Here is a 12,105-nt window from a genome sequence, read left to right on the forward strand (position 1 = left end):
ACCTCAAGAACTTCCAACCCATCTCCTGTTCCCGTTCGCGGCGAAAGTCATTGAGAAGGCCGTCAACAAACAACTGACCAGATTCCTTGTGGAGAACAGCATTATGGACCCATCCCAGTCCGGGTTCCGCAGCAACCACAGCACCAAAACTTCCATCATCGCCGCCACTGATGACTTCAGGGCGCTGCTAGACAATGGAGAAACCGCGGCCCTCATCCTCCTGGACCTGTCAGCCGCCTTCGACACGGTCTGCCACCGTACACTATGAACACGCCTCCACGATGCCGAGATCCAAGAGAAGGCCTTGGGCTGGACCTGAACCACCTCCTTCCTCTCTGGCAGAACACAGAGCATCCGCCTCCCCCATCCACTACGAAGCCACCGAGATCATCTGTGGCATACCCCAGGGCTCATCCCTCAGCCCAATGCTGTTCAGCATCTACATGGCACCACTCGCCCACGTTGCCCTACTGCACGACCTCAACATCATCTCTTTTGCCGATGACACCCAGCTGATCCTCTCCCTCACCAAAGACCCTAAACCGCCAAAACCAACCTCCATGAGGGAATGAAGTTCGTCACCGACTGGATGAGAAACAGCCGACTGAAGCTGAACTCCGACAAGCCGGAGGTCCTCATCGTTGGACCCACCCCCTTGGCCTGGTACGACTCCTGGTGGCTCACCACACTAGGAACAACTCCTACGCCCCCTGGCCACGCACGTAACCTAGGGGACATCCTCGACTCCACCCTCTCCATGACGAAGCAGATCAACGCCGTTTGTTCCTCCTGCTTCAACACCCTCCGAATGTTCAGCAGGATCTACAAGTGGATCCCCACCGAAACGAGAAGGACAGTCACCCAGGCCCTCGTCAGCAGCAGACTGGACAACGGAAACACTCTCTATGCAGGAGCCTTAGCCAAACTCCTGAAACGGCTCCAACGCATCCAGAACGCCTCCGCACGCCTGATCCTCGACATCCCTCGCCGCAGCCACATCACACCCCACCTGAGAGACCTGCATTAGCTCCCCGTCAACAAGACGATAACCTTCAAGCTCCTCACCCACGCACACAAAGCTCTCCACAACACCGGACCAGCGTACCTCAACAGCCGACTCAGCTTCTGCACCCTCAACCTCAATCTACGCTCTGCCGACCACGCCCTCGCCACTGTCCCCCGCATCCAAAGAGTAACCACAGGCTGAAGACCATTCTCCCACCTCGCCGCCATGACATGGAACACCCTCCCCATCCGCCTATGGTAGACCCAAGACCTTCAGAAGAATCCTCAAAACCTGGCTCTTTGAACAGTAGCAGCATTACCCCACCCCTTAGCGCCTTAAGACCCTCACAGGTAAGTAGTGTGCTCTAGAAATGTTTGATTGATTGATTGATTGATTGGCTTAAGGTACATGTCCTATCTTTTACCTACACTGCACCCTGCCCATAGGGCTAGCTAGGGCCTACCTTAGGGGTGACTGACATGTAGTAAAAGGGGGGTCACAGACATGGCACACACTTTAGGTACCACGTCACAACGGCAGTTACACTGCGCGTACAGGCCCTGCAATGGCAGATGCCTGAGATAGGTTTGAAAGGCTACTTTGGTGCGTGGCGCAATCAGCAATGCAAGCCCACCAGTAGCATTTCATTTACCAGCCCTGGGTATACGGGATACCACTTTACAAGGGTCTGACAGGTAAATTAAATAGGCCAAACAGGTGTAGACCAATCTTAACATATTTAGCACAGAGAGCACACGTACTTTACACTTCACAGAAGTGCTAAAGTGCCCAAAGTCCTAAAACCACCAACACCATGTCAGAAGCAAGGCTAGGAGAAAGGCAAAAAGTTTAGGGATGACCCTGCAAAAAGGGCCAAGTCCAACACTTGTTATAGCCAAGTAACTAGCTATGCTTTGAAAACCAATGAAAACATATATCTTTGTGCCTTATGTGAATTTTTTCTTAATTTACGTTTTTGTTTATAACTTGTGGCAATATTGCTTTAAATTCTCTGTACACTTATGTGATTGGGGTGATTCTGTAACACTTCAAATGTGCCCCACATTGACATTAGGAGTCTAGCCCTTATCTCTGCGCACAGCTTCGACATTGAGCTTTTTATACATAGCTTTGACATTGACCTTTAAAAACCCTTCTTAAACCCGGCTTCATTACAGTGGGACTGCATAATTACCTTCCACGTACGGTACTCACTCGACCTTCAGCACCCCGGTGCTGTTCTCTTTAGTCTTTCCACCCTTTAACTGTTTAACGTCATTCCCAACGTGCACGTTTTCATTATAATGCGGTTCAGACCGCCACTCGTTCTCTGTCACTTGGAGTGTGACTGACGAAGCGCGCTGACGGAAACGACTGAAGAAACTATTTCACAGAGTCCACAAGGTAATTCTGCTTGGCCCAGGACCCCAGCCATTAGTTCCCTCATGGCCAGTTTGGTTTTAGTGCTCAACACCGGCACCTTTTTCTTTACAGAATCACGGAGCCATTGAGTTTTTAGAAGTACCACAAAGCTTTTAACCAACTTGCCAGACCTGCTCGCCGCTCCCAATCTTAGCGGGTGAGTTTTGCAACACATCCGTGCAACACCACTAGTGTGCTTTCATTAACGCTTTACCACATTCTTTATTCATGTCAACATTTTATGTTTGTTTATAGAGTTGGGGATGGCTGCCCTTTTCCAAGTTTTTCTGGAATAATTTCTGTTCACCTGCTTTGAGGCCTTCGCCCTGGGTGCTCACCTGACTCAGTTTTTTGGTGAGCGTACATATATTTATACATTTCTAAGGTACATTTTTTAACTCAGGCACTTAATTTATTGAACTTACCTGGCCACTGCATTTACACTATCACGGTTATTTACAGATATCCCCCACAACCGTCCTGAGGAAGACCTGACGCTGAGGATCTTACTCACCCTTAAGCATTGTATTGCGACTTATATAGCGCACGTATCACCCGAAGGTATCAAGGCGCTTGCTTAAGGAACCCGTCCTGGTATTCCCCTGTGAGATACCCCGGTAGGGTATCCACAAGGTGAAAGCCAGGCATCCCGCCGCAAGGGGCCGTAGTGGAGATTAAGCAAGCTATTGCCCAGAGTCGCAGAGTGTGACCCCGTGAGTCGAGTAGGCACCGGAGCGAGAATTGTCGAGTCCGTGGAATTTTTGAGCCCGAGACCCGCCGAGGCGGGGAATCGAACCCTGGTCCACAGCCGATCTCAGCTTCCGGGTCTGCCGCCTCTAACCACTGAGCCACGCTTCTCCACTTTAGGGTTGAAACGTTGACACCCCCAAAGTAAGGCCTACACCCTTCATCTGCCACCTACATCAGATACACAGATGATTCCTCACTGTGAAGCTTAACATCTTGAAACATTGTATGCAACTGTGTCTATGTGGGTAGGCCTGATTATCTCGTAAGGGAGACTTTTGAAACCCATGTTGGCACCCTATATATATTTGAGCCAAATATTTTTAAGGATTACCTATGCTACTACCATTTCTTTTTCTTTTTCCATTTATTCTTTCACCTGAGCACTACTTTTTCACGTACCTCTTCTTTCTGGTAATAACTGTGTGGATGTAACGTTGTATATCAGAAATAACCAAGGTGTGTTTCTATAATATAACTCATTGGTTGAATGATTAAATTCGAGTTATCAACCTTCTTTGGAAGTGGCCTTTACATTATTTTTGATTTTCTATGTGTGCTTATGTTTTCATGTGCATTAATAAGTACATTTATGATTTTAAAATGTTTTGAATTTCTAGTTACATTAGTCAAGGACCATTGTTTTTCTGTACTATACGATACCTAGGGCTTTTTGACTTTATAGGGTAACCCCATTTGTGATAATGGCATCTTCGAACAGTAGCAGCATTCCCCCGGTATACAACCTTTACAACGCAACTTTTACCACGCAGTGCCTTTACGACGCAACTTTTACAATGCAAACCATTACAACGCATTGCGCTGGGGGGCGCTCTAGGATAGGGAATAGGTTTAATTTACTGTCTAACATCTTCCCTACTATCCACGGGGACTGGAGTTGGAATAGTAAATTAAACTATTCACTATCCAGCGCCCCAAAGCACTATGCGTTGTAATGGTATGCGTTGTAAAACTCGCGTTGTAAAAGCATGCGATGTAAAAGCATGCGTTGTAATGTCATACATCCGCATTCTCCCACCATATAGCGCCTTGAGACCCTCACAGGTAAGTAGTGCACTCTAGAAATGCTTGATTAATTGATTGATTGGCTTAAGGTACATGTCCTATCTTTTACCTACACTGCACCCTGCCCATAGGGCTAGCTAGGGCCTACCTTAGGGGTGACGGACATGTAGTAAAAGGGGGTCACAGACATGGCACACACTTTAGTTACCACGTCACAGCGGCAGTAACACTGCGCGTACAGGCCCTGCAATGGCAGAGGCCTAAGATAGGTTTGAAAGGCTACTTTGGTGGGTGGCGCACGAGTAGCATTTCATTTACCAGCCCTGGGTATACGGACTACCACTTTACAAGGGACTGACAGGTAAATTAAATACGCCAAACAGGTGTAGACCAATCTTAACATATTTAGCATCAGAGAGCACACGTACTTTACACTGAACAGCAGTGCTAAAGTGCCCAAAGTCCTAAAACCACCAACACCATGTCAGAAGCAAGGCTAAGAGAATGGCAAAAAGTTTAGGGATGACCCTGCAAAAAGGGCCAAGTCCAACACTTGTTATAGCCAAGTAACTAGCTATGCTTTGAAAACCAATGAAAACATATATAAAAAAAACAAAGCAATCATAAAGCATTGTAATATTGATGATGAGAATTTGACTTGTCTGCATAGTACCTCAAGGATCCATGTGTTAGCACAGTACGGCTTCTTGTCAGGATCCTTACGTTCTGGTTTCACCCATACAACCTAACTCACCAGTTCAGTATATGCTGAACCACATCACACAGCATTTGCCCATAAATAGTGTGCAACTTTTTATAGTTTCAGTGCATTTGTTCTGGATCTTGTGAGTCCAGCAGGTGTACATGAATGCAGTCAATCGGTCCTAGGATGCCAGGAAATGCTGCTGTTGCATTGATATTTGCTTTGCTGGCATTAGATATGTGGGTGTCCAAGGGGAAATGAATATGCTTCCCACTCACTCTCTGCAAAGCATCCATCCCTTAGCAGATTATTTTACTGAAAGTTGACTGAGAAATGCCACACACAGATCCTACTTTGAAGTGGCAGTTGCAAAGAATTCTATCCCTGCTAGCATTTTCGGGAAGGCGGCATGACAGTGGATCCTAATATTGGGCTCCAGGAGATTCATAATAGGGAAAATATGTTTTGTGTTTTGGCCACATTAAGTTTGTGTGTCCTCTGGTTCTCAAGCTGAGTCATAGTTTTGGGTTCCAGTCTTACTCTTTCAAGCCTAGCTCTTATTCTGTGTTGCTGCTTCACTTGAGGCCATCAACTGGTGACCTGGTTTCCATCCTCATGCTCCATGTTTTTTTTGTAGCAGAACATTGATCTGGCATAGCATGACATAATTGTGTAGTAGAGCTGCATCAATATTTGTGTACTGCAGAATGGAAGTGTGAGCTGCTGCATTCAGCATGGGAGAGCTTCACCTATCAATGGCAGTTTATAAAGTTCAGCCCTGTATGCCGGTGTGTGTGTGTGCGATTTTATTTTTACAACTCAAACTGTGCATGTATTGTATTTTTCTTGCATTATTGTATTCTTGTTTTTGTATGGTTTTATATAATTTCCTTCACTCCCTATACTCTCAAGAATTTTTACCAGCTGATTTTGCCTGGATGTATTATAATTGCAAAAAGAATAATTGATGGACAGAATGCAGAACAATGTCATACATTCACCCCAGTACAGAGATTTTTTTTGCTCACCATGACATTCCAGTTTGGACACAGCCATATGCAAATCAGTCTTGACCCGGCACCCAATGGGAACAGTCCAGCCCGAACTGCCAGGCCAGGTCCTCCTTGGACTGGAAACAAGCAACCTATGACCGTTTTTGGGCTTTCAGACCTCATCAGCCAAGATAGTTTGACTCTAGTGAAATGGGGAGCACGAGACCCACGTCTGGGCATAACCGTCCCACTCGGTGTGACAAATGCGAAAAAGAACAATTGATGGGCAGAATGCAGAACAATGTCATACATTCACCCAGTACAAATGTTAAATATTGGACAGATTTGTTAGCAGGAGCTGAAAGCCATTTTGTATTTCTGGCGGCCATTTTGTCTGCCATGTGCTATGTCCTACCTTTCGGTTAACTGCTCTTGTAGCCTGCCTAGAGACAAACTATGTTTAGCAGCTTCCACTTCGCACATGCCCAGAAGGGTCTAGCTAGTAGAATGCACCTGCTTCTCTAGTATAACTGTCAGGCTATTTTTGCTGCTGTATGGAGAAGTAACTCTCCTCCCATTTTGTTGAGCAAGTTGATCTTGTATGCCCAACTTAGTCATTCTGTATGCTTACATGAGCCAGGACTGCCCCTTGGATTTATGCTGAGTATGTAACCCTCACATATATAAGGCCCCAATGTTCCTTACTCCTAAGACTGCCTCATTCAGTTGCTAAGGCTTTTGTGTGACGGAGTCTCACCTCATTTGAGGTTAATAAAACTCTCTGTTATATTTCAGCTTCTGTGCCAATTTCTTCTTTGTTGGTTTAAATGGACTAAGTATCAGTGGAACCCCTGAGAAGTGGATTTTTGATTACAACACAGAGATCTGGGCCTAAATCCATCTTTTATTGCTCACCATGACATTCCAGTTTGGACTCAGCCATATGCAAACCAGTCTTGCCCCTGAACCCAATGGGAACAGTCCAGTCCGAACTGCCAGGCTAGGTCCTCCCTGGACTGGAAACAAGCATCCTAGGACCAGTTTCGGGCTTTCAACCCTCAAAAGCCAGGATAGCTTGACTCCAGTGGCAAAACTTCATCTGTACTTAGGGGGGCCCAATGGCGGTCAACACAAAAAGAACATACATCAACCATACAAACTAGCAGAGTAGCTAATAACGCAGATGCCCCTGATCACCCTTGAAAAACTAGAACCAATAATACATCTGGTCACCCACAGTGACAGAGAAACCCAATGAGGCATAGTGGAAATTCTGGAATATTACCTCTGAGGATATGCTCATTGAATATCAACGGGCTAAACAACAAGGCCTCGGACACTGAATTTCTTGGTTATTTAAAAACTTTAGCTATCATCTTATTACAGAAAACATGGCAAGAGGAGCCTCTGCAAGTAGAGGGATATACTCCCGCCCAAAGGAAAAGTAATTATGGCCGTCTATCAGGCGACCTGGCTACTTATATCAGAATAACAAAAATCCATAGTGCACAGGAATTACCTCCTCTACTCCCAGCTGTAAATACCACTAAGGTTCAATTAAATTTCAGTGGAAAAAAGGAGGAGGTACTGCTAATTAATACATACCTAAACCCGAAAAAGAAAAAACAGAACTCAAAAACATTGATTGAACACCTTTATCAACTGATGAAGATACACACTACTCCAAAGTTCATTTCGTCAGGGGACTTCAATCAACACATATTAGTTGCCACCCAAAATGAAGACATTCAAGCCCAGTATTTTTATTTGAACATTCCAACTCAATTGCATAGCGCTCAAGAAAGAACAACTAAAGGCATTTCAGAGCTGCTAGAAGACCTGGAGAACATTGGACTAAGGGTGCTAAATGGAAGATTTGTGGATGACTCTCCAGCGGCCGCCTCATTTTACACATGCAATGTAACCTCCATAATTGACTACACCCTAGTGTCTCTCTCATTTTTCTGACACATAATTAGCTATTGCCTAGGGGACAAAAGGGACAGTGACCATCGGCCTCAGGAAATCTCAATTCATGCACTACCAGACAAATCAATCCCAAATGCAGTCGGAATACATGCATGGCACACAATAAACCTTAAAAGAATCAAGTCATCTATAGCAAATTCCAGGGAGGTGTTCCTGGCGGCAAAACAACAACTAAATGAGCTTAGACATCCCACGGGAAACCACACATACATATGGGAAACCTTCAAAGCCATGTTTTCAAATTCCTATTCATCTGTAGTTCGACACTTCCTGCCCAACGATCCAACAGTCACAGGGAAGGCCACGAAGGGCGACCTTGAAAAGCCTTAAAAAAGCTATAAGCAAATCACTAAGGACATTGAGGCTATGGCTACACCAACAGCTCGGCAAGAGCATGGCCGAACTTAGGAAACTTAAATGGGACATAAGAAAAGCACAAGAAACAAAATTTCATCATGATTCCAAAGGATTTGCTATGATTGATCTGCACATCAACATTAGTCTCCTTAATATATAATACCAACTAGCAGCCCGTCCCGACGTTGTCCGGGAGCAATCATGGCTCAGGGCCCCCGCCCGCCCTGACGTTGTGCAGTATTATGCCTCTATGTTTAGTTTGTATGCTTTTGTAACCTGCCCACGTCACTTTTTGCTCCTGTAATGCCCCGTTTGGTACCTGCCCACGTCACTGCCCACGTCATTTTTTCCTCCTGTAATGCCCCGTTTGCTACCGTCTCCCGATTGTCATTTTAGCTTTCAGCTGACCGCTCCACTTTGTATGCTTTTGTAACCTGCACATGTTTCTTTTTCCGTTTGGTACCTGTGGCTCGCTCAGCGCTCCTCTCCGCCGCCGCTCCTCCCTCACGTTTGCTTTGCTCAGTGCTTACTTGGTGCCCTACCTCATCCGCCGCTCACCGCTTCTCCCCGCCGCCGCTCCTCACTGCCTGCCCGCCGATCCTCACCGCCTGTCCCCCGCTCATGTCCGCTGCTCCTCCGCTCGTCACTGCTCCTCCCCGCGCTGATCTCCGCTGCTCCTCGTCACTGCTCCTCCCCGCGCTGATCTCCGCCGCTCCTCCCCATGCTGATCTCCGCCGCTCCTCGCGCTCATGTACGCCGCTACTGATATAAGCACGCATGTCGCGGCCGGCGCTACTTTGAAGGGACTACTTTTTTTTTTAACTTATATTTTTTAAATAACGTATTTATTTTTAATTTATATAGCCTATGTCCATCTGCACACCCTGAGGATTACAACAATGTATCGGGTGTGTGGATTGGCGCTGTGGTTCCCGAGTTTACCCGCCTCAAAGCCTCAAAGTTCTTTCTTTATAATAGTATTATAGATATCTCTCAGTGGATAATCCAATATTCCTGAAGTGCAACTATGATATGTCAAATGCTTATCCTTCTACAGCATTATCCAAGGACAGTCTGCCCACCACAAAAGGTGTTATAGAATGTCCCATCCATGTAACAAAAAGGTCATATCAGTGCACATCCACATTAGTTTCGTTTGTCCATGTGCAATTGGTGCACTCAAATGCAAGTTCTTAGTCCAAAAGGAATCATGTAGTCTAGATACAAAACAAACTTTATTTCTTTTATTAAAACCAGGTTCTTCACAGCCGAAGCGCGTTTCGCCCCATATGGGGTTTTTCAAGGCTGTAGATCATACATAAAAAAACACATATATATATGTATATTACAATCCATTCTTCCCATTATTTGACCAAACATTTAAATCTAACTGTGTACTACCATCACCACCTCTTCCTCAGTGATACAACAATTCTAGTGACCACCTTATTGCAACTCTACAATCTCTGGAGAATACCATATCCCATGTTTATCAGCACTATAATGCTGAAGCACAAAGTGTGAAAACATGCAGAGAGGACAGCCACCATGTTTCAAAATCCCAGATGTTATCTCAAGATTAATATCTCCATCTCGATATCACCAAGCTATCACAAAGGCACTACATATATCCGCATGTCAAGTGTCCGCATATGTCTCATTAACCCCAAAGTAGTGAAAACATCGTCCTATGTGATACAAACAAAACGCATGCTAAGTGACCCACCCAGGTGTACTACGATTTCATATGTATAAGCGTAATGCGTACCTAAGAACACACCGTAATCACCGAACCTTGTTTTCCAAAATTCTTCTATGTTTTGTTCCTATAGTGATAAATGGTAATAAAACAGGCACCCAGTCAATGTAGGTACATTTGCACTCTATGTCTGTATACGTATTTGATCCAACAGGACCATGGAAATACTCTTCAGTTCTTACCTTTACACGTACGTTGTACAGCAAATGTCCAAATCTTATTTTGTTGCAAAAAATATATAGTCGTTCTTTTATATAACAATCACGGAGCCATGATAAGTTCCAGATGCGGTCAAAAGAAAACAGGGGGGGGGGTCATTGTATCATCCCAGATTTAAATATATAAAGAAATATATAAAACGCCACATATTTTAAGTCCACCACTTATTTTAAAATATTATTTTGTGAACGTCCAACAATCCATTTGGTTGGTAGTTCCACATATCAGGGCCCTCTCTTTGCATCCCTTCTATATTGCTGACTAACAACTTTAAACTTAGACAACCCACTCGGTGTGATTATGGTCTCTATATAGAACAATAAGTTAGCCCATTCTCCGCATTTGTCTATCTAATCATATTGGCCAACTTTTAGCATGTCCTAAGACAGTTTCCCGACTCCTGCTCGTTTCTTTTAAAATCGACTTCTAATTCCTCGAGTAAGTTTGTCAGTTATGATACCCCAGTCAACTCATTCATTTAAACGGACCCATCAAAATACAGTCACACAGTCCCTTGACATCCAATAGATGCATTTACTCTACTCGTCAACCATATAGTTATTTTTATATATAATATATGTGGAAGCGATTTTCGTCACTCACCATTCCGCCGTGTATGTATGTCCCAAAATCGATGAAAACGCGTAACCGGGTTCCGTCTTACCATTCTCCCTCGCGCGCATTTGAAGCCCATTCACTTCCTGGTATAAAGCGCGAAGACGGACATATTTTCACAATCATTATTTCAGTTGGTTGCTAACATCGCGGCCATCTTGAGAAGACTATCCTACCCATTTTCAAGAGTGCAATTGCAGTGCCATATGTTCGATTCGTATTATCATACAGCGTTTGATCCTTTCTTTGAATATATAGAAAATATTATTTCATGGACTAATCTTATTTGGTTTCATAATCCATGTTGCTCGTGTGAATTGATTCCAAAACCTAATCTCAATCGCATGCCCAAGTTTATGCATTTATCACCATTAAAAACAAAACGTGGTGGCCCATTAGTCATAACAAATCTAAAAATACCGATCGTGCACAGCTTCGGATAATCGACACCTATTCCTGGTGACTGTCCTATCTGTCCAGCATGTTATATAGTAGGTCCCTTCATGAGTAGTACTATTCAATTATTTCACATATACAAATTCCATGACAAATCATTTTACACAGTATTGTATTGCCCAAATAGATCCACATACTTTTTCTTCTTTCCTCTTAGGTTTCAATGTCATGTGTCAATATTCATCGAAACAGTATGCATTATAACCTTTACAAGCATATGCACGAGTCAATTCATATTATTAGTTGTTTCAATTTGTGTTTTATATATACATAGTCGTCCCAAATAATATATATCCCTGTGCACACCTACCATATACGATTTTACATATTTTTTCAAGTACAACCCTTTATTGCATTCTTTTCACCTTATAATTTGTAATTTAAATTCATCCCCTGTTTGCGGAGCTTTTATTCTATAGCTAGCACATTAGCCCTTTCTAACGCTGCTGTACCATTCACCTCTATTTAGGATATTATCTTGTTACCCCATTCATGATTATATATACATTTATCTTTATTGGCCAATCATCATATTGTTAGGCATCGCCCATTCTCTCAATTGTTCTTACAGAATTTTTTTTCAAGATTTACAGGACCTCATCCTCTTGATAAGTGCTGACACATATAGCAAGGACAATTTATTCATTTAGCAAGCACTGCCATATGCTTACAAAAATTCACAATATTCCTTGTCTATATTTGCGCCCATTTCAACCGCCCTTACAGAGATAATCCATTTACTCTCCATTTGGCGCAGCTTACGATTCCTATCTCCTCCTCTTGCACCTGCCACTGCAACATCTATGCCATGAAA

General features: G+C 44.0%; 1 protein-coding gene across 6 annotated transcripts in view; it reads right to left on the bottom strand.

The window, feature by feature from the left end:
• LOC144828576 (uncharacterized) overlaps positions 1–10,923 on the bottom strand; it is a 132,479-nt gene extending 121,556 nt beyond the window's left edge. For all 6 annotated transcript variants that reach the window (XR_013610489.1, XR_013610487.1, XR_013610486.1 and 3 more), the window contains exon 1: positions 10,824–10,923. Coding sequence is in view for 1 of the 6 variants with exons in the window: in XM_078686869.1 (XP_078542995.1) it covers positions 10,824–10,914 (91 nt within the window). In the remaining 5 variants the exon portion in view is untranslated. The remainder of the gene's footprint in view (positions 1–10,823) is intronic.
• Between the last annotated feature and the right edge of the window lie 1,182 nt (positions 10,924–12,105).

Source organism: Lissotriton helveticus, chromosome 4_1, assembly GCF_964261635.1.
Source record: "Lissotriton helveticus chromosome 4_1, aLisHel1.1, whole genome shotgun sequence".
Classification (NCBI taxonomy): domain Eukaryota; kingdom Metazoa; phylum Chordata; class Amphibia; order Caudata; family Salamandridae; genus Lissotriton; species Lissotriton helveticus.